Source organism: Trachurus trachurus (genome assembly GCF_905171665.1).
Source record: "Trachurus trachurus genome assembly, chromosome: 5".
Lineage (NCBI taxonomy): Eukaryota > Metazoa > Chordata > Actinopteri > Carangiformes > Carangidae > Trachurus > Trachurus trachurus.
The window spans coordinates 23,643,180-23,666,147 of record NC_139896.1 but is presented as its reverse complement, the minus strand read 5'-3'; the positions used below and the strand labels follow the sequence as shown (position 1 = coordinate 23,666,147).

General features: G+C 43.7%; 4 protein-coding genes across 6 annotated transcripts; 2 read left to right on the top strand and 2 right to left on the bottom strand.

Annotated features, from left to right (window-relative positions):
- Positions 1 to 105: 105 nt before the first annotated feature.
- Positions 106 to 3,425, bottom strand: snrpb (small nuclear ribonucleoprotein polypeptides B and B1). Its single transcript, XM_083972064.1, has 7 exons — positions 3,301 to 3,425; positions 2,115 to 2,266; positions 1,126 to 1,237; positions 839 to 991; positions 626 to 755; positions 343 to 474; positions 106 to 251 (listed from the first exon to the last, which is right to left on the bottom strand). Exons 1-7 carry the CDS (start codon positions 3,301 to 3,303, stop codon positions 211 to 213), a joined length of 723 nt encoding a protein of 240 aa, XP_083828190.1. The 5' UTR covers positions 3,304 to 3,425; the 3' UTR covers positions 106 to 210.
- Positions 3,426 to 7,885: 4,460 nt separating this feature from the next.
- Positions 7,886 to 10,708, top strand: LOC310986243 (E3 ubiquitin-protein ligase RNF182; the record flags this gene model as incomplete). Its single annotated transcript, XM_083972078.1, has 6 exons — positions 7,886 to 7,933; positions 8,126 to 8,279; positions 8,827 to 8,894; positions 9,008 to 9,143; positions 9,236 to 9,468; positions 10,526 to 10,708. 6 exons carry the CDS (start codon positions 7,886 to 7,888, stop codon positions 10,706 to 10,708), a joined length of 822 nt encoding a protein of 273 aa, XP_083828204.1.
- Positions 10,709 to 14,070: 3,362 nt separating this feature from the next.
- Positions 14,071 to 15,609, top strand: LOC310985431 (regulator of G-protein signaling 9-binding protein; the record flags this gene model as incomplete). Its single annotated transcript, XM_083971017.1, has 4 exons — positions 14,071 to 14,272; positions 14,353 to 14,556; positions 15,094 to 15,236; positions 15,427 to 15,609. The coding sequence occupies 4 exons, from the start codon at positions 14,071 to 14,073 to the stop codon at positions 15,607 to 15,609; spliced, it is 732 nt and encodes a 243-aa protein (XP_083827143.1).
- A 933-nt stretch (positions 15,610 to 16,542) lies between these two features.
- On the bottom strand, positions 16,543 to 21,911 carry LOC310986024 (ubiquitin-conjugating enzyme E2 C-like). 3 transcript variants are annotated; one of them, XM_083971726.1, is made up of 7 exons: positions 21,882 to 21,911; positions 21,315 to 21,441; positions 19,231 to 19,258; positions 19,000 to 19,086; positions 18,686 to 18,890; positions 16,905 to 16,964; positions 16,543 to 16,659 (listed from the first exon to the last, which is right to left on the bottom strand). In XM_083971726.1, exons 2-7 carry the CDS (start codon positions 21,419 to 21,421, stop codon positions 16,622 to 16,624), a joined length of 525 nt encoding a protein of 174 aa, XP_083827852.1. In that variant the 5' UTR covers positions 21,422 to 21,441; positions 21,882 to 21,911; the 3' UTR covers positions 16,543 to 16,621. The 3 variants fall into 3 exon arrangements, with proteins under 3 accessions (XP_083827852.1, XP_083827851.1, XP_083827850.1); XM_083971725.1 differs by having other exon boundaries at positions 21,869 to 21,907; XM_083971724.1 differs by having other exon boundaries at positions 21,315 to 21,444; positions 21,869 to 21,903.
- Between the last annotated feature and the right edge of the window lie 1,057 nt (positions 21,912 to 22,968).

The following is a 22,968-nucleotide window of genomic DNA, read 5'->3' as shown; positions in this document are numbered from 1 at the left end:
TCTGTGTAAAATATTAAATAAGGTAATTGTGCTGTGGTCAGCTTTTGCTCCAGACCTTTGTTGAACTGGTTACCATGGAAAATGAAAACACACCCCATCTTAAATCAAACATCCTGAGGAAACTTTATTTAAAAAAAAACACAAACGAGACTTTTAAAAACAAAGAAAAAAAACCTATACAACACAGGTGAGTGATGGAACGATGCCTCTTCAGGGCCGGGGAGGCGCTCTCATCCCGGGAGGGGGTGGTCCTGAAACATCAGAGCAGAGAGGTCACATGATCTGATTGTATCAAGTCTGACGATCAACGATGCTGCAATCTGACCCAACATGTCGGCTCACCTCTCATGCCAGGGGGCGGCGGCCTGATGCCTGGGGGAGGCATCCCCATCGGAGCTCCTCGCCCGGGGCCTGGAGGCATCCCCATTGGGGGACCCATAGGGGGGCGCATGCCGGGGGGTGGGCCCATCATACCTGCAAGGAGGGGAGCCAGTAACAATGAGAATGCATAGCATCAGAGAACAGGAGGATGAACTCTGCGTCAGTTCAGGCATTTGGCGTCCCAGTGTCACACAGGAGGCGTTCACGTGCAGGACCGAGTGTGGGACATTTCAGCTCCTCTTACCTGGAGGTGGGGCGCCCCGACCCATCGGGGGTGGGGCTCCTCGTCCAGGTGGGTACTGTGTGGGGGCACCGGCGATGCTTGCACCAGCGGCTGCCGCTGCAACCGTCCCTCTGCCCTGCGGGGTCATCACCTAGGACACACAAAGGCAGTCGTCACCACCTGAACACACAGACACACACCTGAGCACCGAGGAGACGCCGTTGTGATGGTTACCTGCTGTGAAGGCCCGCCCACTCCTCTGACCGGTCCTGCGAGTCCAGCTGGAGCCTGAGGCATCGGCGCTCCTGCAGGGACACCACGACCTGCTGCCCGACCCACGCCTGGACCCCCGGCGACGCCGGCCAATGGGACGCGTGCAATTCCAGTCTGAGCACCAGACAGAACAAACATGAAAGAGTTAAACATATGTTTTTAAAATCCCGTTCTGAAGAATCAGACGTGACTGAGCGAGGCTGGAGACGCCTGCACTGAGCCGTTACCTGGCTACGAGCAACACTTACATCTTTAGGAGGTGGGCCCTCCACTGTCATAGAAACCAGGTTCTCCCCCCTCAGCAGAACGAGGCCCAGCACTCGCTTCTCCTCCCGCTCCGGCTGCTTTGAGTTCTTTGGCCTGAGGAAAAAGGACAAAATGTTTCATTACCAAACATTCATCAGCAACGACTAACACAGGTTTGCACAATATGATCCATGTATGATTGTTCCATCGTCACCCTGTGGAAATTACAATAGCTGATATGATGGCAGTTGGTGCGGGGAAGAGTGTCGTCACTTAGAGTGAGAGAAAGAGCATCTCTGCAGGGTGAGCAATACAGCTAAAGCCATGTTAAAACTAACTTGGATCACCATCTCAAAGAAAACATTTAATAATCTGGGTAAATCCAGCAGCCAGCAGTACATAGAGGCATTTGTGTGTTGAACAGCACTAAGTGAAGTGTTTTGTCTGTCTCCTCCGCTCTGATTAATCACAGCACACCTACACAGTCAGCTGGTTGGAGAATGAGTGTGTCACAAGCACTGGTTATGTGCAGGGGGATCCCAACATGTAACTATAACAAGGCAAAAACTACATTCATGGGAAAACAAGCCAAATATCACATGAACAAAAAGGCTTAAGCTTTTAGTAACAGCTCTATCACAAGCTGAGGGATGACCAGTATCCTCAGATTTACCTCCTGAAAGAAGTTTTTCATAAATGAAACTGATTATCTGCAACCAAACTCTCCTTGGCTTTCCACACAATGAAAACTTGAAACTTAACTAAACTCTTTCAGCTTTCCAAAGGAGGAAGGAAAATTTGAAAAATTATTTTAACAAGACTGAAAAAGGCCAAATCATTCAAAATACAGCTAAACACAATTTTAATTGGCAACTCATGTGAAAAAAAGAAAAAAAGGAAAGACTAATTTCCCAGGTGAACAAATAAACAGTCTAACCAATATTCAGGGTAAGGATCAGGTGACAACTACATATTTAATCTCTGAACTTACTTGATCTTCCTGAACTCGTCGCAGTCACACAGGATGAGGTTCATGTGTTTGTCGAAAGCTTTAAAGGTGCCGATGAAGATGCGGCCGTCCTGCAGGATGCACCTCATCCTGAAGTCGATGTGCTGCAGCATCTTACTACTCTTTCCCACCGTCTGAAAACCAGTCAGAGAACAAGTGAACAATTAAATCACAATGTAATCAAAATCACAGTATCACTAAGTGCAGGATCCAAAAAGCACGAGGTGGAAGTTCTTGGAGGTAAAGGTAAAATCAGAGATGCACGGGCTGGCAAATCATATTCAAGACACAGGGGACGTGCTGGTTTAGTACAAGACCAAACAAAAAGCACATAATCAGTTTATATGATTTAAGGGGAAAAGATAACTTTATTCCAATTGGAATTGCAATATGGACGCAGTAGGTAGGAAACTTGTAGGTAGAAACTGCAAGTAACATCGGCAGCTGTTGATAACATCACCTGTAGATCACACATGTGAACTGTGCAACTTAACTCTGGAAAAGATTGTTAGCAAAGACTTATTCTGACCATGCACAGTCCCCGTTCAGCTTTTAATGCAATAGTTTGATAAGTGGATCTCAATGAGCTATGAATCAGGGTCACGTAGCTGGCGAAGATCCAGGTACAAGGGTCAGAGACTGAGACCCTGAGACCCAGAGACCCGGACACAGGCTGCTGAGACCAAGACCCATTGTTCACGGCTGGGTGAGTGTAGCCATTAGCCTCGGTACGGAGGTTAGTGCATAAACAAAGCAACACAGTCCGACCCCGGCCCACCAGCAGCCCCCGGCCCAGTGTTTACTCCGGGTCCAGGTCCCGGCTCAGACTCGGGCAAACCTGGTCTTCACGTTTCTGTCCAGGAGACCGGACCGACCATAACAGCAGCGGGAAGCTAACCGGGGAGCTAACGGCTAACAGAACAAGCAAACAAACAGTGTTACCGACTGTTTGTTGCTCGTTAATGGACCGAGGGACCTATACCCGAGAGGGAATTCATTATTGATCTGTTTTATGGGTTTGACCCGCGCGGAGCTGCAGCTTTTCACCGACGTTCACCTGACGTTCATTCAAACTCCCGCCACCACAACTATTAAACCGTAAATCCGTGGAAATACGAGCCGCCCCGCGGAGGGCAGCTCCTTGGCTCTCTGTCCGATAAACACTCACCATGATTGCGGTTCTGATGGCTCCGATTCACCCCGGATTCACCGAACAAACCCAAAAAATTGACCCGCGGATCACCCGCCAGGCCCGTCTTTATCTGCGGTTACAGGAAGTGACGTCGGAGGCGTGGTGCCACAGCATAATTGTTCCCACGGAAACAAAGACACTCAGAAGGGTCCGTGCAGTGCAGTGGCGCTGAGTGACGATCATGCAAACAAAATAAATACTTTAATATTTATCAGTAATGGAATTCAACTGAATGTCTTCACTCCAGCATTATACGTGTGTTTTATCATTTTAGGAAAAAAGGGCTCAGCTACCTGCTGATAATTAAGACTCTCATCATGTAAACACAACGTGGTCATCATGTTTAATCAGCTGCACCTGGACCATTGAGATGCTGTTTGCACTACCCAAAATATACTGTGTAGCCTACACTGAAAGGTCGATAGCTTGTTACTTCTGATATCTCGATATAATTACTCATTTGTTTTGTTAAGTAAAATTGATATTATCCATAGATGTGTGAGATTGTTTGTGTAGGCTATCTGCAGATCCCTTTTATATATGCACAGTTGTTGTTGTTTTTTTACGTGTAGAGGGAATGTTTATATTAACAGATTACACATTTACTCACTGATTGCAGGCACACAAATAATGTTAAGATAAATCTGCCTCCATAAATTGATATACATGTCTGGGGCTGGCCTGCTGTTTGTTCTCCAAGTCTATGAGGTAGTTTTAATCCCTGAGTAGTGTCTGCAGGTAGCCTGTGTAAATATGTAAATTAATTGAATGTATTCGTATTTGTGCATAATATTCCAGGAATTTTGTTGCGTATTTCTATATCAGTTAAACAATGACATTTACGTGTTTCTGCTTTTACAAATGTACTTTTTTATTTATTGAAGATGGGACCTTTTCCTAGGTGCTCTAAAAAAAAATTGTCAATTTTCAGCCCTGGACAGTGTCTACAGGTGCCCTCTTCCTTTCAGGTAAAGATGAGGACCTTGTAAAGCTGAAAGTAAAAAGACATCAAGGATTTGACGACGACGACAATGATGCTTCTGCTTCTCATTATCTTTGAACTGGTGGTGATGACTGGGCAGTTATGAAACAGCATTGAGAGAGAAAAAAAAAAACTTTGATTAAATGAATAAGCCTACGAAAAAATCGACAGACATTATTCAAATTAAAGGAAAACCAACAGATTTTATTCAAATTGAGGCGAAAAACCATGAGGAAAACCAACAGACTGTATCCGAATTTAATTAAATAATAAATAAAAAACCTGACACTTAATTCAGATGAAAGAAAAATAACTAAACAGACTTAAAATCTGAAATTAAGGAGGGCAATCAAAAGATTTTATTAAAATTTAAGAAAAGAAAAACAAATATAAAAACAGAACAAACAAACAATAAAGAGCAAAAATGGTTCATTTTAATGAAATAGAAAATATTTTTTGTGGCGAATAAAGTGCATATAAATGTGTATTAACGGAGATTGATCAGGTTTATTGATCCTTTTTTGCGCTCGCGGCCCATCACCGGGAGATTTCCCGTCATCCTGCTGCGGGCCGGTGGTTGCCATGGTAACCTCTGCTCCAGCCGCCGGCCGCGCGCCGCAGTGAGACGGAGGAGAGACGGTGAGTCACCGACACAGAGACCGACCAACCCCCGGACAGCCACCGGTAATCGGTAATCGGTAACCGACGCCGAGCGACAGCCCCGACCGGAGCCGGGAGCTCCGCACGGCCGTTACCGTGTCGTCCGTTAGTTACCGTCACCGTTAACCCCGCTGCGGCTCGTCAGAGGAGCCGAGCGACGTCGGCGGACTGTTAATGAGCGCGACGACGGCTGCAGCGGCACCGCAGTGTTGCCTCAACCTGAGACAATACAGCAACTACAGCAACAACAACCAGCACCACAGCATTAATGTTCAACCACCGCAGTGTGGCTGAGGCAGCACGGGAGCAGAGATTCACCCGGACGGACGGACAACAACAACTACAGCAGCGGCAGCGGCGGCGGCGGCGGCGGCCAGACTGTTGCTGCAGTGTGGCTTCAGTCTGACACAGACTCCAGCATGTAAGGCAAGTGCTCCTCCAGCAACTAGCTGATAAACTGTTGCTGTTGTTGAATGACCACCATGTTGCTTCAGCCTGACAGAGACCACAGCAACTACAGCAGCGGCAGCAGCCTGCTCGGCAACATCCAGGCTGCCAGCACCTAGACCTGCAGTCACAACAGGTACAGCAGCTACACAACACAATGTACTGCAACTAAGGCAACCTTTGTTTTTACTACTGTGACTGACTGAGTGGCATACTTTAAAAAAATATATATAAGTAGAAACTGAGCAGAGGAGCATCCTCCTGTATCTCCTCCACAGTCTCACCAGGAGTGTTAGACCCAGACTGACAAAACATCTGGAAGCAGGTGGGAGTTTAGCCTAGCATAGCACCAGGACAGGTAGGACAACACTGTCAGGTTGGCCCCAGTCTGTGTTTGTGAACGAAATCACTATCTAGGGAGTCCAATGTAGGCATCATGAAAATAAAATAAACACTTTTGGACACTTCTAGCAAAAGACAAGTGGAATGCATGATAGATAGATAGATAGATAGATAGATAGATAGATAGATAGATAGATAGATAGATAGATAGATCTGCAACAACACACAATAATATTTTGTGTAAAGTCAAAACATTCAAGTGAATACAAATAAAGAAATATAAGAGTATATTACTTTTCATAGTATTATGTATTATACAAAATGACAAACTCACTACATATGGACTATACAAGGATTGGTGACTGATTTTGGATACAGCCCGTGTCTGTATGGTCACGGTGAAGGATCACTATCAGTGGGTCCTGGTGGTTCGACAGGTGTAACACAGGTTCAACATGCTACATGACTTTCCCTGTGTGTCCTCATTTACAAAGGGGGAAATATTAACACAACTGTCAGTGATTATTAGACTTCACCTCACCTATTAACCACAGAATACTTACTTACAGTTGTCAAAGATGCAAATAGACCCACACTTCTGAGCTCATTGTCAAAAGTTTCATTTAAATTACTTAAAAGAAATAATCAAAATCTTTCAGAAACTTCCAGGATCCACTCAGGGCTTTTTCAGTTTTCAATTATTAAACATCTCAGTCAGAATTTTTTCTCAGCATTGGCAGGATGCCTATTAAGTTAAATTGAGTAACAGACTTATAAACTCTTAATGATGACTGCAGATTAAAAATAAATATGAGTGAACCATCACAGTAATAAATCTTTCTTTTTTTCTCCAGTTATAGATTTATAAGGACAAAAGTCATGATGTAAAATCAGATTTATCTCGCTGTCATTTAGCTGCAGCTTTAATGTCAAACAGTTAAAATATGTGTTTTATTCATGAGATTCTGATCAGTGAATCAGCTGATCAAACAACACGTGACCAAATCTGACTCATCTGGTTGGCCAATCTGAGGTTCAGGCACAGGTAAAGCTGTTGCCATAGCAACGTCAGCATCCCCAGTGCCCCCCTCCCTCCTTCCCTCAGTTATATAACAACTGCAGTCTATAAATACATCCAGCACAGAGTGTGTTTCTGCGCGTGTGTTATCGTGTTTGAGTGGCTGCCCAACAAATTAACATCAATAAAAACAATAAATCAGATCTGACAGATACGTTATTAATCAGAGGCTGCAGCATAAATCATAGAACGGGGACAACATGAGGACACACACATACAGATACACAAATAAAAACAGATTTAATTAACTTATGAAAACCTACCAATAAAATACATAAAACACACATTACACACATTAATAAAAACACGAAACACACATTAAACTTACTGCTAAAACATATTAAATACACTAATAAAAATCATTAAACAAAGATAAAATAATGAACTCATTATGAAAAACAGATTAAATAAACACATACAAATAAAATATGTGAAACATATTTAATACAAATTAAATACACTACCATAAAACATGAAACAAACTATAAACTAATAAACTCATTATACAAATGAATAAAAAGAAAACATTAGATAGACTAATAAGAACACATTAAACAAAAACATTAAACACATTAAACAAAACAAACACAAAAACATTAAAGGGAGGAAATAAGTCTGAGATATCACCGTTTAATTTAAGTTTAAAGTTTATTTTGGACATTTTGCAAGACAATATATTTCTCACAAAATGTTCTCTCTGTTCTTTCAATGTTTATATTTACAAGTGTGAGTGCTCTTTTTATATTTTAGTATTTACAGTTTGTCAGGTCATATACTACCTCTCTCTGTCTTTCTGTAGATGGACGTCCTTGTCAGACTCTCAGATTGATCTGCTGATCTGAAATCAGGTGGGTAATCTCAGTGGAGGGAAAAAGCAGCGGACGAACAGACAGACAAACAACTTCTCAGTTCTAACAAATAATTTTTCAGTCTGCTGTTGTATTTATTTTGTTCTCTTTGTCTCTCAGTCAGGGGACAGCCTCAGGTTGAGCTAAGCTGTGCACATCGCTGGCCCTCTCCCTCTGCCTCAGGTGAAGACAACAGCTAACAGGATGAGCCAGCTGAAGGAGGCAGAGTCTGGCAAGGAGCTGGAGGGGAAGGTAAGATTTCCCATCATCCGTCATTGCAGCACCAACTCAGACAGACACACTCCTCATGTTTGCTACTTCTGTGCAAAGTGATATTTAAAAAATAATTCTATAAGTGTGAGCAAAGCTTGGATAAGCACACTGAAGACACTCAACTGTCCCTATGTGTTCAGGGTTACTAACCCTCAGTTATGGCCTGTTCAGGTGCAGACATGGGCTCAGTCTCTGGTTTATACTCTGGAGGAACTTGAATGTAAAATTTGTTACAACCGCTACGACACTCGCAGCCGGAAACCCAAACTGCTGGGCTGTCTGCATCGAGTATGTGCCAAGTGTCTGAAGAAGATGGTCGACATGGGTGAGTTTACTTGACACCGACCAGAGCTGCAGACCTGAGACCTGCAATCAAGTCAGGCGTCACAAAACAGAGGACTTTTTTAAAATAGAAATATTGGATGGTGTGTCTGTAAAGCTACTATAGTACACACTAGCACTAGCACGACACTCTACTTTTGAAGAACAGTATGAAACACTACTAGCTAATGTAACCCAAACCAAAGAGTTATGCTAGCATACTTTGAGATAATTGGTGCCCACTTATTTGTTTTGTTACTTTTTTATTGTAATTAGTATTTTTTTTGTATCTGTCCTATCTGTCTCTTCAGACAAATCTGAGTTGTTACGTGTCCAAATCTTTCGTGTGAATTTGCCCTAAAACATTTGACACTGTCAGCAGGGGTCACACTAACGCATAGTAGTGATAGCAGTCTGTAGCGTCCATATACACAAAACATCATGACCAGTTTACATCTGTTAATTGCATTACAGCCGAGCAGATCAACCAGTAACCAGTATGACATTCTCCAGTGTGTGATGGAACTCTTTTCTAACACTTTTCCTCTCAGGAGAATCGTCGCCCTCCGTCATCAGCTGTCCGTTCTGTCGCCATGAGACCCAGGTCCCAGACGAAGAAGTGAGACATTTCCAACAAAAACAAATTCGCTTTTCTATTTTTCTCATGAGGAGTTGAGATTTTAAACAAGAGAGAGAGACTGTGATGGCCTTAACTCGTCTCCTCTTCCTCAGGTGTGGTTGATGGAGGACGACCGACACATCCTGGCTGTTCTGTCATGTCAGGACCGAGCCCGGCGTGGAGGAGGAGGGGGAGGAGGAGGAGCAGGAGGTGGGGGGGAGGTGGTGCTGAGTCCCACCAGTCTGACAGGTGAAATAACTCAACACGTTTATTTATGATAAGTTTATATTCAAAGTTTGTTCTGTTGTGTTATTAATGTTATTATCTCCATCTTCCTCCAGGAGCAGGGGGAGGAGGTGCGGACACATCCCACCGCTCCTCAGACTGTCTTGTCATCACCATCATGGAGCTCCCTGAGGAGTCTCCGTCCTCAGACTCGCTGAGCATGCTCAACGTGGTGGGTCTGTACCGTCCCCCGAGCCTGGACTCCCTGCCCTGCAACCTGCCGGCTCAGAAGTGTCACACCTGGACGTCGCGTAGCTTCCCCCGCTGCCTGCTGGGGGTGCTGTGTCTGGTCAGTGCATACGACACCAGTAACACCAGTCAAAACCAGCAACACTGATTGGACCGAATCCCCTGCTGTTCAAGAGAGCGCTACAAAAAATGATTCATACCCACCGAATCTATCTATCTATCTATCTATCTATCTATCTATCTATCTATCTATCTATCTATCTATCTATCTATCTATCTATCTATCTATCTATCTATCTATCTATCTCTTTCCTTATTTTTCTCTTTCTTTCTACCCCTCTCTATCTCTGTCTCTTTCTATCGACCCATCCCCCTCTCTCTGGCTTTCTTTCTTCCTTTCTTTCTTTCTTTCTTCCTTTCTTTCCCCTCTGTAAGTAAGTAAAAAGTAGTTACGTACTCCTTTCTTTCTTTCTTTCTACCCCCTTTCTCTGTCTTTTTACTTCTTTCTTTCTCTCTGTATTTCTTTCTTTCTTTTTTTCTCTCTCTTTCTTTATTTCTTTCTTTCTACCCTCTCTGCATCTTTTTAATTCTTGCTTTCTCTCTTTCTACCCCTCTCTATCGTTATCTACAGTATGTACCTCTTTCTATCTATCCATCCCCCTCTCTCTTTCTTTCTTTCTTTCTTTCTATCTACCCCTTATCTCTGTCTTTCTTTACTTCTTTCTTCCTTACTACCCCTCTCTGTCCCTTTCATTCGTTTCATTCATTCTACCCCCTCTCTATTTCTATCTATCTATCTATCTATCTATCTATCTATCTATCTATCTATCTATCTATCTATCTATCTATCTATCTATCTATCTATCTATCTATCTATCCATCCATCCATCCATCCATCCATCCATCCATCCATCCATCCATCCATCCATCCATCCATCCTAGTCAATACGAGTCAACACCAGTCAACATGAGTCACCAACAGTAACGCCAATCAGCACCAGTCAATGCAGCCACCAACAGTCAGATCAATGACAGTAATCGATACAGGTCAACCTGGGTCAGACCGGTCACATGTGTGTAAGGGCAGATGTTTGTAAGGGCAGATGTTTGTCTGAGCATCTTGACAGGTGTGCTATTGTGTCATTGTGTGTGTGCAGGTGTACTTCAGCTCCCTGCCGCTGGGCATCTACCTGCTGATGATCGGTCAGCTGTGGCTGGGCGTCGTCCTGGTCAGTCTGGTTCCGTCCACGCTGCTGCTGCTCGTCCTCTACGGCTTCTGCCAGTGTCTCTGCCATGAGCTGATGGAGGCGCTCGCCACACGCACGCACACGCTGCCATGATGACGACAGTAACACGAGGGCGACTGCAACACCACTCGCTGCTATGACGATGACGATGCACATGACCACGCACATGACAACGCCATGACGATGGTGCCAACACAACTAGCTGCCATAATGACAACATGACAAGCAGCCATGACGCCGGTGGCAGTGTGACATACAGTTGTCATGACGACAAGACAAGACAATGCCATGCTGACAATAACAACGTTGCCATGAGGCTGACGACGACTCAACGCGCTGCTATGACGACGACACAACACGCTGCTATGATGACGTGACAACACAACACACTAACACGACAACAACAATATACAGGACACGATGCCATGATGACGACGACACACAAGCAACAGCATAAATCCCAAGGATTCAACAGTCCGGTTGTCACAGAACACGACTGACCCCAAACCAGAACAACAACGGAACCAGAGGAACCACGACCAGAACCACGACAACGGGACATCACCTTCAAATCAAGAACAATCACCACTGAAAGAACTGAACAAACCCTGAACCCCCCTGTCGACCCACCCATCGAACTCTGACACACCTGTCCATGTCGACTTGGCCCCCATCTGAATACCAGCATTACCCCGCGCCCCGCCGAGGCTACAGCCAATCGGATAGGACAGGTGATGACATCATCACAGAGAGGAGGCGGAGTCCTTTGATGTTTTACTGTGAAAGTTTTTTTTTCTCTCTCTGTCTCTCTCGCCTCCTGCTGGACAAACTGAGAACAAACAATCAGCTGATCACAAACTGACTTCTTCGTCATCTCCCAGGTGTCCTGATGTTGAGGAACACCTGTCGGACCGAACCGCTGCACTGTGCAGACTGACAGACTTCAAGTGATTAAACACTAATTAACCATGTTGGAAAGAAACATGTATCTCTTTAATATGCGTAAATCTGTGACTCTGAGTCTGAAATCAACACTCACACTGTCTATGAAACCCTCCTGTTCTCTGTTCAGAATCCAGTACAGACCGAGGTCCGGGGCTGTTCGCCAAAGACTGGAAACAGGGGGAAATCGTTAGCCTAGCTTTATTAGAAGAGGAGTAAAAAGCAGCACACATCAGGTTCATTAGATTTCTATAGACTGAGCCTCATCAATGCTAATCAATTTCCCTGTTAAGATTATTAATAAAAACAGAAAAATAGGGAATAATAAGTAAAATACAGGCATGGATAAAGATATCATTCTGCTGCTGAGAAAGTGTAATCATTATTTTACATGTCTTTATAGGTCAAAGGTCAGTCACATGACCTGCTGATGGTGGTGATTTGTTAAATTTCTCTTCCAATGCAGCCAAGCTAACAGTTGTGAGTATTTGTGCAAAGCCTGGCTTGCAGTTTTTCTCTACTTCCCATCCTTGTTCTAAGATAGGCTAACATTTTCCCTCTAAGTATTCGTGCTAAACTAGATCCACAGTCCTGGATTAGACTGGTGAGTGGGGCCATTCCTGAAAGGTTTATGTCTTTATAAAAGTGCCATTGTTTGATTTGATGTTTGATCAATGAGTCCTGTGATAATGATGATGATCAGGTGACATCAGGGGACACCTATTGATGATCAGCTGGCCTGTTGTGTCACTTCCTGTCTGTGTAGTGGGCGGAGCATGTGGAGGATCAGCTGTGTTTAGTTCCAGTGATAAAAATTTATAAAAATCAAATAAAGTACAGACACACACATGACTGTTTAACCTCCTTTCTAATAAATGAAACAAGTAAAAGTTAGCCACAATGATACCCAGCTTTATAAGATAACACTTGTACAGCCAATAGCAATAGCTAGTATTATGTATCATTTTAAAGTCAAGAATGTATGATAGACTGTTAGGAGTCACTGATGTTTACTTAGTAAACCCAACAGCTAGTGAATCTTTATGCCATTTATATTTATAATTATTTTATAACATTGACAAGGAAATGACCCAACATCATGATCATCATCGCACTTGACCCCATCTTCAAGGACAGAGGTGATGGAGTCAACATAGTTGAATTCTCTTGTGACAAGTCTAAGCCTGAAGATTTTATTATTACCTATGGCACTAACACGTTTATCAATCCCATGCAACACCGGGGACATTTTTGTCCCTGGATGGAAAAGTCTCCAACACCTGATTACCTGACCCAGGTCAATCTATAAATAACATCTATCAGCCGTCATGGTGGAGTCTCCCTCGACAGGTGAATTCATGCGGTTAGCCTGTTAGGCAGCGCTAGCGGTACAAGGAAGAGCCTCCTGGGGGATGCTGAAGCCAAGCTGGAGGCTTTAGGCCTCAGCTGGCCTCCGAGCATTAATTAAAAACACTGACGATCCCTAGAGAGGAAAAGAAGTTGAGTGTTTATAGAAACCTGCGCAGTCCTCCACTACAGAAGAAGAAGCTGGATGGAGTTGTGATCGGCAGCAGGTAGGACTGTTTTTGTTATTTATTCACACACTTTTCCTTATTTAGTTGAGTTGAGTTATTATCTATGCTGATTATTTTCACTTAATCAGATTTATATGCAAATGTATTTTGATACATGTCAATCAATATACAAATAAACATGTATTTAAAGCAACATTATGCAGTTATACTTGAAGCTGTTTTGTAAATATATAATATTTTTATATAACATATTTAAATCGTTTGGATGATGCTTTGACTTTGGTTAAATAGGTTTGAGTCCCTCTGATAAATGCATAGTACATTACAACACTACATTACACAACATTGTCAACTGCTGTCTTAAAATGAATGGGAAGCATGATTGCTGATTTGCACAGCGATGGTGATTTTGTTTATTGCAGGAGCAACTGATGGATTCTATTTTCTGTTAGCTTCTGAGTGTGAAATGTCTCCTAAAAGCTGAGTCTGCACCCATCAGATTTTAATTTCTTAACATATGCTCAGAATTCAGTCTCATTTTCAGTTGCAGGTGTTTCTGCTATTGAGATCTGATTCTGCAGTTAGTTTCTTTAGCATTTTGGCCCTATGCCTCTAAGAAATATTTGTAGAAACTGTGGCAATGCTGAGGTTGTGAACACTGCCATAATACAACCTGTTTGCACTAGAAACTCTGCCTTAGTTGGATGGCAGCTGTCCAATGGTGGAAACATGATCACTCAGTCAGTCAAGGAGATTCAAGGTTACATGGCTGACCTATCTGACTTACGGATAGTAACTATGTGTACTGAATTCATAAATATTTGTCAGTATGGCCTGTTAAAATCTATAGTCTTATGTAAAAGACAAGTAGTTTGAGGAACACCAGAGACCTCAGTGTTTAGGTCAATTCCAGGGTGAAATTGTGGCAACTGATCCATAGACCTGTCCTTTCTCAACTCTCAGGTGGGTGGTGACATCATGAGTCGGTGGCGTCGTTCAGTGGATGAGCTGGGGGCACGGCGCCGGCAGCAGGCTGAATGCGAGCGTGCTCAGGAGGCTCTAAGTCGGGTCACTTCCTGTTTCCAGCAGTTGGCGGCATCCCTTGGCAGCTCAGCGGACTGCAGCTTCCTGCGAGATGAAATGGACGAAACAAGGGTGCTTGCTCACCGGATCTGCAGTGGTAACCCCTGACCTGTTATACCTGTATACACCTGTTCATACACCACCAACTGCCTCGCTCACCTGTCGGTCTTTGTGTAGGTCTTTCCCGGCGTCTGCTACGTCTGCTGTCAGACTGCGACTCCACCCTCTCAGGTGTGGAGGACAGGCAGGTGTCAGAACGTCTATGGGTTGTCTGCCTGTCAGCATTGGAGAACTTCCTGTTTGACCTCCGTAAGGCAAGCGATCTAATCGGACAGTTCCCTCTGACTCAGCGCTACGACCGACGCTCATTGGTCAACACAGGTCAGCTCTGGTGTACCTTTCCTTCTTATACCTCTTACTTTACTTCCTTCCTTATCCCTTCCTTACTTCTTCTGCACTGTATGTCAGGCACTACTTTAAGATCTTGATAAGCTCTTCAACGACTCCCATCTGCTCCCCAAGGATTCCTGGAAAAAGATTCAACTCAAGGACTCATAGAAACGCTCAAATCTGCGGGGGGATACCCTTGAAAGTTCAGGTTTAGGTCCTATACACCTTTCAAGAATGATTCAGAAACATCTTCAATGGCCTCTGTAAGGACTTCAGTGGGCTCTTCAAGACTTTTTGCATGCTCTTTCAGGCTCCTTGAAGGATTTCTGGTTTCCTCCTCCTGGTTCTTAGACATCGTGTCTTGGGTGTTTCCTCTTCAGGTAGAACCTCCTTTGGGCGAACAGAAACATCCTTCAAGACACCAAGGATATCTCTCCTTCAACTGGAGCCTTTGAACTTCCATAAAGGACCAAGAGATAACCCATTCACTTATCTGATCTCCCACCTGTCCCTCTCTTTCCTCTCCAGGATGCATCGATGGCATGGTAGGTGTAGCAGCCCGGGTGGCTTTAGTCCAGGTGCCATGGCTCACACTGGAGGAGGAGCCGAGTCCTGACCTGACCAGTCACATTGCAGGACTGGAGGCCATGCTGAGTGAGATGCAGCTGAGGGTGAGACAGAGCCAAAGAGAGAACACATAAAGCATAACAAGAACATGATTCAGGGTTCAACTGGGTCTTGAACCTAATGGGATTGTGTCTGGTGGAGGGGTCATGCACCTGAGAGTATGGAGCACTTATACCTGGGGAAATCTGGCAGTGCTTTTATTAATTTATCTTTATTGTGTGGTGGATTCTGCAGGTACCTGTCCCATTCTGGTCGGTGGAAGCCACCCAGCCAGCCTGGGCTGAGGCACGTGGTGAACTGGAGGAGCTAGACGCCAGTCTGGAGGACCTGATGGAGGTTGAGGTCGTCTCAAATAACACAAACAAGATGGTTGTCTGTTGCCAGCCAACCTGCTGTGGACTGGGCTGTATTGGGTAAAGGGAGTAGGACCAAAGAATCCTGACTTGATTTTACTGGTGTGAATGTGAGGCAACGAAAGAGATTTTCACATAATATGGAGTAAACTTATTAGACTCTGCTGCTGTTGTAAATTCTTGACACTGTCATAATTTCATTCGTTTTAAGAATTAAATTGTGGTTATATTCCTAGTTTTCAAATTTCAAACCTACACTGTCAAATTTAAAGCAGCTGATATTTATCTGAATTAAAAGGTATCTCATCTCTTCTGTAAAAACTGTATAAGGTATAAGACAAGTGATCAGTTTGGCATTTAATAGAAATGTTTTAATTATAAGATTTAGAGCTTTTCACTGTACAACATTATCTTATCTTCCTGCAGTGACAGTCAGTTGCAGAATAACGATAAACATTTTTCAAATGTTCTTATGCAAAAACAAGAACCCTACTAACATGGTTTAAACCCGAGTTGTCATGGTTACAAAAGCATTGTTTCTGCATCTACAGTAATGTTCATAGAAGTAAAGAGGCAAAATACTGCTCTCAGGTATCAGCGTTTCTTTCCCCAATATGTTCTTTGTGTATTAGGTACCCATTTTATGGTTCCAACAATCATTTGTATAAACAACTTTGCCTCTTTCGCATAAACAGGCCCAAAACTGGATGTGTTAACTGACGAATAGCACAGGTTATCATGGATGACCAATGTTAGGTTCAGTTAAGCCTCAAGTTTTAACACCAATTTGACTTTTAAACATTCCTTCAGAAATTCAACTTTTTTCTAATGAATTTAGATTCACTTTCTAAACATTTTATAGCATGGTAACATTTCCCTTTAACTTGGAAGTACAAAAAGCAGAATTTTTCCATCAGGGAAATCTGAACATTTGTCAACATCTATCAGACTGAACCCATCACTGTTTGCATGTTGAATTAAGAACTTTATTGATACAGCAAGGTGAACAAACATAAAAATATTGTACAAACACAGGAGACAGACAAGCAGAAGAAGAATAAAACAGGAAGGTGGTTTCACTTCTGGAAGGTTGAGTGTAGATGAGCTTTAAAGGCTGAAAGAGACAAACAATAACATTGAGTATCATTATACACAAATATAGCTGATAATATTAAGATGAGTTGAATGAACACAGTGGACCAATGATAAATAACCTAAGAGTCATCTATGCAGAAATAATCTAAAAGTCTAATTCATCCTTTCTGAAATCATGTTAAATCTGATGGGTCCAGGCTCTAATATAACATCTGTATCTTTAATTTACTACAGTAAATGATACAGAGTCTCAATGTTTCTCACCTTCCTGATCCTCCCAGAGTTCAGCAGCAGCAGTGTTCAGAGGACTCTCATTGTTTGGCTCTGAAAGGGAATAAAACGCCTTTATTTACATTAACCCTTAGGCCCCATCCACACGAAAACGCGGCTTCACTGAATCCGATCTTTTTCTTAATCGTTTTGAAAAAAATCTCCGTAAACACGGCATCGTTTTCAAAAATATCTGCGTCCACACTGATCCAGTGAAAACGACCCAAAACGCTGTAGTACCTACATACTGCAGGCGTGTGTGTGGAGTGTGTGTGTCGCTGCAGCGCTGCCTGCCACACATAAACACTTAAAACAGCTGAAGAAGACGGGAAGTTCCCGCTGTAATTCAATAGAAGAAGAAGTCCCCCGCTGTATTCAAACTCAAACATGGGATTAAATGTTGACAGGGAGTCGTGTCAGAGTAAATATGACGATCAGTGATGATTAAACAGACGTGATTCAGCTGCAGCGTCTGAGCGACGCGACGTTAGTCGGCCGTTGTTGTTGTTACGTGCATAGACTGTCAGTGTGCAGCTGCTGCTGCAGCGGTGTGTGTGTGTGTGTGTGTGTGTGTGTGTGTGTGTGTGTGTGTGTGTGTGTGTGTGTGTGTGTGTCAGGTTACAGGTAGAGCGGCGGGGGGCATGACATCATCGTTTCTGAAAAAATCCGTATTGGCCGTCCACACGGAAACGCTGGGGCGGCGTTTTCAAATTTTCCCACTCTGGGACCCGTTTTCAAAAAATACCGTTTTCACCCCCTGAAAACGCCGCATCCGTGTGGACGCGAGGCCAATCCGATAAAGTATTTATCCGGATTCGAAAAAAACGAATTCGTCTGGACGGGGCCTTAGATACACTAGATCACCATTTAGAGCAAAGTGGAGTGTAAACAAGTGGGCTGCTCTCCTTGTTCTTTTGGCTCAACTTTATTTAATATTTGTCTGAATTGAATGCTGAAAAACTATTCTAATAACATAAGTATTTGCAGCTTGGTTTTAATCATCCTGTGAAGAGTTGATGTTACTTTGACTTACTGTGCGTTCACACCAAAAGCTTCCAAAGCGTCAAAAACGCTCGAGGGGGGGCGTCAGACAAGACAGCTCCCAAAACGGCAAATATTTTCAGCCGCTTTGGCCGCTCGTCTGGTGACTGACGTCAAAGTTCGATCGCGCTGGTCATTGGGGAGCCGAAATACAAAAAAAAGAAAAAAACAGGCAACCGACGGACATCTCTATTCTGACAGGCTGCCGCCGGTTGCCGCTTGACCGCGTCATAGCTCATTACCCTAAAGTTAAACCTGGCTCAACTTTTCATCTGGTGACGCTTTGGACGCTTTGGAAGCTTTGGACGCTCTGGAAGCGCGGCGACGCCTGTTGACGCTTTGGACGCTCGGTGTCGCCGGGCGCTCATTGAATATGAATTGACTTCCGGCGTTTTTGACGCTTTGGAAGCTTTTGGTGTGAACGTACAGTTAGAGGGTCAGAAGATCATTAAATGCAGAGTTCCCAGTACAGTTGTCTAGTTCCAAGACTTCACCACTAACAGCTAATTTAGCTACCTTTAATGGAGTTCAGTGGAGTTTGACTACATGTGTACACATCGACAAAATCAGACCTTCACTACATCAACATTTTGACGTGGCCATTGAAAATCAATGTAAAGTTTGCTCTGTTAAACGTCTGAGCTGCATAAAAATTGTAGCAGTTTTAGGGATTGAGAACTTGAGATTTTAAAACCACATAACGGCTTTTGCATGAGGAAACTGCAATAGGTTACCTCCCAGCAGGCTCTGGATGGAGAGAAGGATGGAGCGGACATCATAGAGCGCCGACCACTTGTCCTTTAGGATGTCAAGACAGATGAATCCCTGTTCATCCACATTAGGATGAAAACAGGGAGTGACGAACTTCACACGAGGAGCCTGGTATGGATAACCAGCTGGAAACTCCAGGGACAGCCGGTACCGGAGACCCTCATACACCTGAGACACACAGGTAAACAAAACGTTTCTTCCACTGACTGATGTGACTGCAGCTCACATCTACTTGATATATTGATTATTCATCTATCACAGCCACGTGCGAACGTACTGTGCCCTGTGCTCCATCGATGGTTCCAACCCATTTGAAGAGATTATCTGACTCCGGAAACGCAGAGATGCCTTTATCACCCGACATCTGCAACATCAGAGAACGACAGGTTGTTATGACTCCTGAGAATACTTGGTTATATATTGAGACGTGAATCCATATCATTTCAGCATTTCCAGCAAATCAACATCAACATTTAAGCATTGGAGAGTACATAAAAGTTGATCTCACCATCAGAGTCATGAGCTCCTGCTGCAGCCTGCAAACACAGACACATGTTAAACATCTGAAGCCCGAATTCAGTTCACATAGATCACTATCACCATTTACTCTGATGCTATTGGAGTAAGGACACTGGCAGTGATTTATCAAAAGAAAAAAACATACAAAAAACTGCTTTGATGACGCTGTTACAGGAGGTAGAGCAGACATGCAAGACAGACAGACTGGTCAGGGGTTCATCCTACGGTAAGATAACGAACTGAAACATTAGAAGAAAAGCCCAAACAGTGACTTCACATGATGGAAGTTTAGCACTCCTGAGTTAAATGTCACAGAGCTGGTTTGGGATTAACTGGATAGAAAGTGAAAGCAAAGTAAAGCACTTGTGTGGGAATTTCTGCAACAGCGTAAGGTCCAACTTTCTAAACAGTCTTTTCCACGTATGGCCCAAGTTGTTCAGTCACTGGCTGAATATTTACATGGTCTCTTAAAAGCGTATGAAGACTTAAAGCAGATATCAGTGGAATGTTTTTGTTAATATAAGTCCTAAATAGTCCTATTTTCCGTCAGCAATCACTTACATGAAGTATTTCAGCCTAAACACGAGTCTCTCCGTCACTCTGCTCTGCTGTAACCCGAGGAGAAAATTTTCCTTGTGGGATACAAGTGTTATCCAATGAGGAGAGAGAACGGCATGAAGGGCTGTGTGTGCAGCCAAGGGATGCGCGTGAATGTGGTGACGTAGCACGAGGACCAATTGATGCCTGACAAGGGCGGGGGCTGCTAACTCATGGTGCGTTCAAAGAAACTCGTACTTTGTGTTTTTCCTTCCTGTGAAGTCATACCAGTTCGATCTGGTACGAGTTCACGGGTCGGAAGTTACGAGTGGCCGTTATAGGGAACTTTCACAGACAACAGGATGGTAAAAACACGAGCTACGGGTTACCTGGAACGCTACCAAGTCGTAGTTGTGACTTGAAGCTGTAACTTACGGTTTCAAAAGCCTGCCTTGAACGCAGCATTAGCCGAAACGGCCGTGAAGCTGATATCTGCTTTAAGACCTAAAACTGAGACCAAAATCAGTCCTCAGTCAAAGTGTCTGTAAATAAGACGATTTAGTTCTGTAGATGTTCCTCAAAGTAATAAGCAATAACATGAGTATAACAACATAAAGCTTAAAGGAATTATTAGAGCAGGTGAATCTTTCTGTTCATGAGCTTACCACACATAAATCATGCTGCATGTTTGCATAGGATATGTTGTCTTGCCATGGACACGACAGCCCAGAGGAAACTGCTGCTTTCCTCCCCAAAACACTACTGGGAAAATGTTTTATGGACTCATGAAACTAAAGTTAATATGTGGTGACGCAGCCTACCAACATGAAAACATCCACCAAAAGGTAAAGCAGGATGAAGGGAATGTCGTGGCCCTCTTTGGTCCTGGACAGCTCAACATCATCAAGTGGTACATTATTTCCTGGGTTTATATAGGTCTTTACAGGATAATGTCAGCGTGACTGTCTAGTGTCCACCTCCTGAAGCTTCATGACAAAGCAGGACAACGACCCACAAAAGGCTTTTGAATTTTTTTGCTCCTGGTTTCCTCACTGTTACAAAGTTAATGGGCCCTTATAGCCAAGAGTATAGATAAAATATTAATATAAAAAGAGGGGGCAAGGCCATGTAGGGCTTTTAAAAGTAAGTGAGTAAAAGTTTAAAATCAATCCTACATTTCAGTTCAGTCCAAGGATTCACCTTTTTCCCCCACCAGCACCACAAATGGTCATGGTTATGTTCAACAAAGAAGCAAAATATTATAATGGTGTCATATTATATTATGGTCACCGACTCTTCCGTGAATCAAGCTCTAGATGTGCGAGCTGCATCACAAACATGAAACCCACATCCTTGGCGTCCTCCAGTCTGGGTGATGGTTTCAAACTCAATTCTGACACTGAGATGTAATACACTTATTTTATGACTGGATCCGAACTGAGACCAGGGACCCGGCGATAGTGCAGTCAGTACAATTAACGTTAGTGCCAGCTGGACAGAATAAGACCGGACCACCGGTGGGGTTGTCTCACTCACCGTTTGGACACCGAGCCTCGAGCCGCACTACCGCCGCTTTCGCTTCCCTTCAGCGCGGCCGTGGAAGAAGCTGCAGCCGCTGCAGGGTCCATGTTCTGGGAGGCCATGTGTGCGATCTGTCCGGTTACTGCTGGACACAAAGACGGAGAACGGGGGTCACGGTGGAACAAACGCCGACACACAGCTGCCACACTGCGGATACACACTTTGAGAGTGTGCCGTTATTTAGCACCAGCTAAGTGTTAACGTTAGCTGTCGGATATAACGTTAGCAGAGAAATGTCAAGTCAACGACGAACCGTCAACTACACAACCCTGTGTCCGTTCAAACAGTCCGTCGCCCGGTGAAGTCGGTTCGTTAGCAGCTGTCTGTTTTTCCCCGGTGCTGTTTTAGCTTCGTGCTAGCCACGTTAGCTCGGTCGGCTAACCAAACTGGTTGTCTGTCCGTTTACCATCAGACATACACAGAGCAGACAAACAGTCAGCTGCTTACAGCTCTAAAGATACACACGGAAAAAACGTTTATCAAGTATTCTGACAAGGTGTTACACGTACCTGTGGGACTCACCGTGTTTCTGGATGTTCGTGACTTGAACTACAGTCGCTCTGTTTCAAACTGAACACGCTCCCGCCCCCCGGTTTAAACAGACTCTCCCTGGCACATATAGCGAATCAGCGCCCGACTTTCAAAAACAAACCACCTCCCGCTGACCAATGAGAAGAGGGAGTATGGACGGAGCGGCGCTGTGATTGGTCAGGAGGCATTTCCGGAACTGAGCCACGAAACCGATCGAACCAGGAAAGAGACAACAGTTGACGTAGTGCTCGTTTGTTTTTACGCAGTGAGTGCACGTTACTGTCGCAGTTTAAAAGGGTCGTCCTTCTTCTTTACCTGACAGGTCATCTTTCTAAATTGTTGGCGTTTGAGGTGGGTCCAGTTCTGGTCCAGTTACTGCACACACAAAAATAAAGAAAAGAAACCCACCCAAATGTTAGCTAACTAAAAATTAAGCAGACAAAAATACAAACGCTTGTCTCTCATAGTAAGCATTTTGGCTCTCACGTACTATAAATATTCACTACCACAGTGACAGTTGACTGTTTTGGTCAACCCTAACCCTCTCAAACACTTTACTGGGTTAAAATGGTTAAAATATTATCAGATGGCAGTATGTGGTCCAATTTGTTTCAGTTTTCTTGGTTTGATGATACCCCTCACCCAAACAATTAAATACAGACAGTAAATAAAAAATCTAGACATAAAACACAATAGGTACAAACTGAGCTAGTATAAGGGCACTCCACAACATTCAAAGCCAAGTCAGATGTTGAATTGTGTGCTCAGAATAGTGATTTAATGACATGAGTCTAGAAACTCCTGTACAACAGATGGCTCTAAACTAAAGACTTAGCGCCCTAGTGTTCTCAGTATTTGTTTTTAGGGGCATAATATACTTTTATTCAGAGATAGTCTGGTGAGAGATAGACAGAGAAAAGAAATGACCTGCAGCGGCCACAGGTCAGACCTGAACTCATGGCCTTTACAGGTAGGACTCAATCCAAGTGGTGTGAATCCCGTTAAAAGATGGTATCTGGTCTCTGAATCTAATATTTGTTGCTGCCAGTTTGTTCTGAAACTAACATCCTGCTTATGT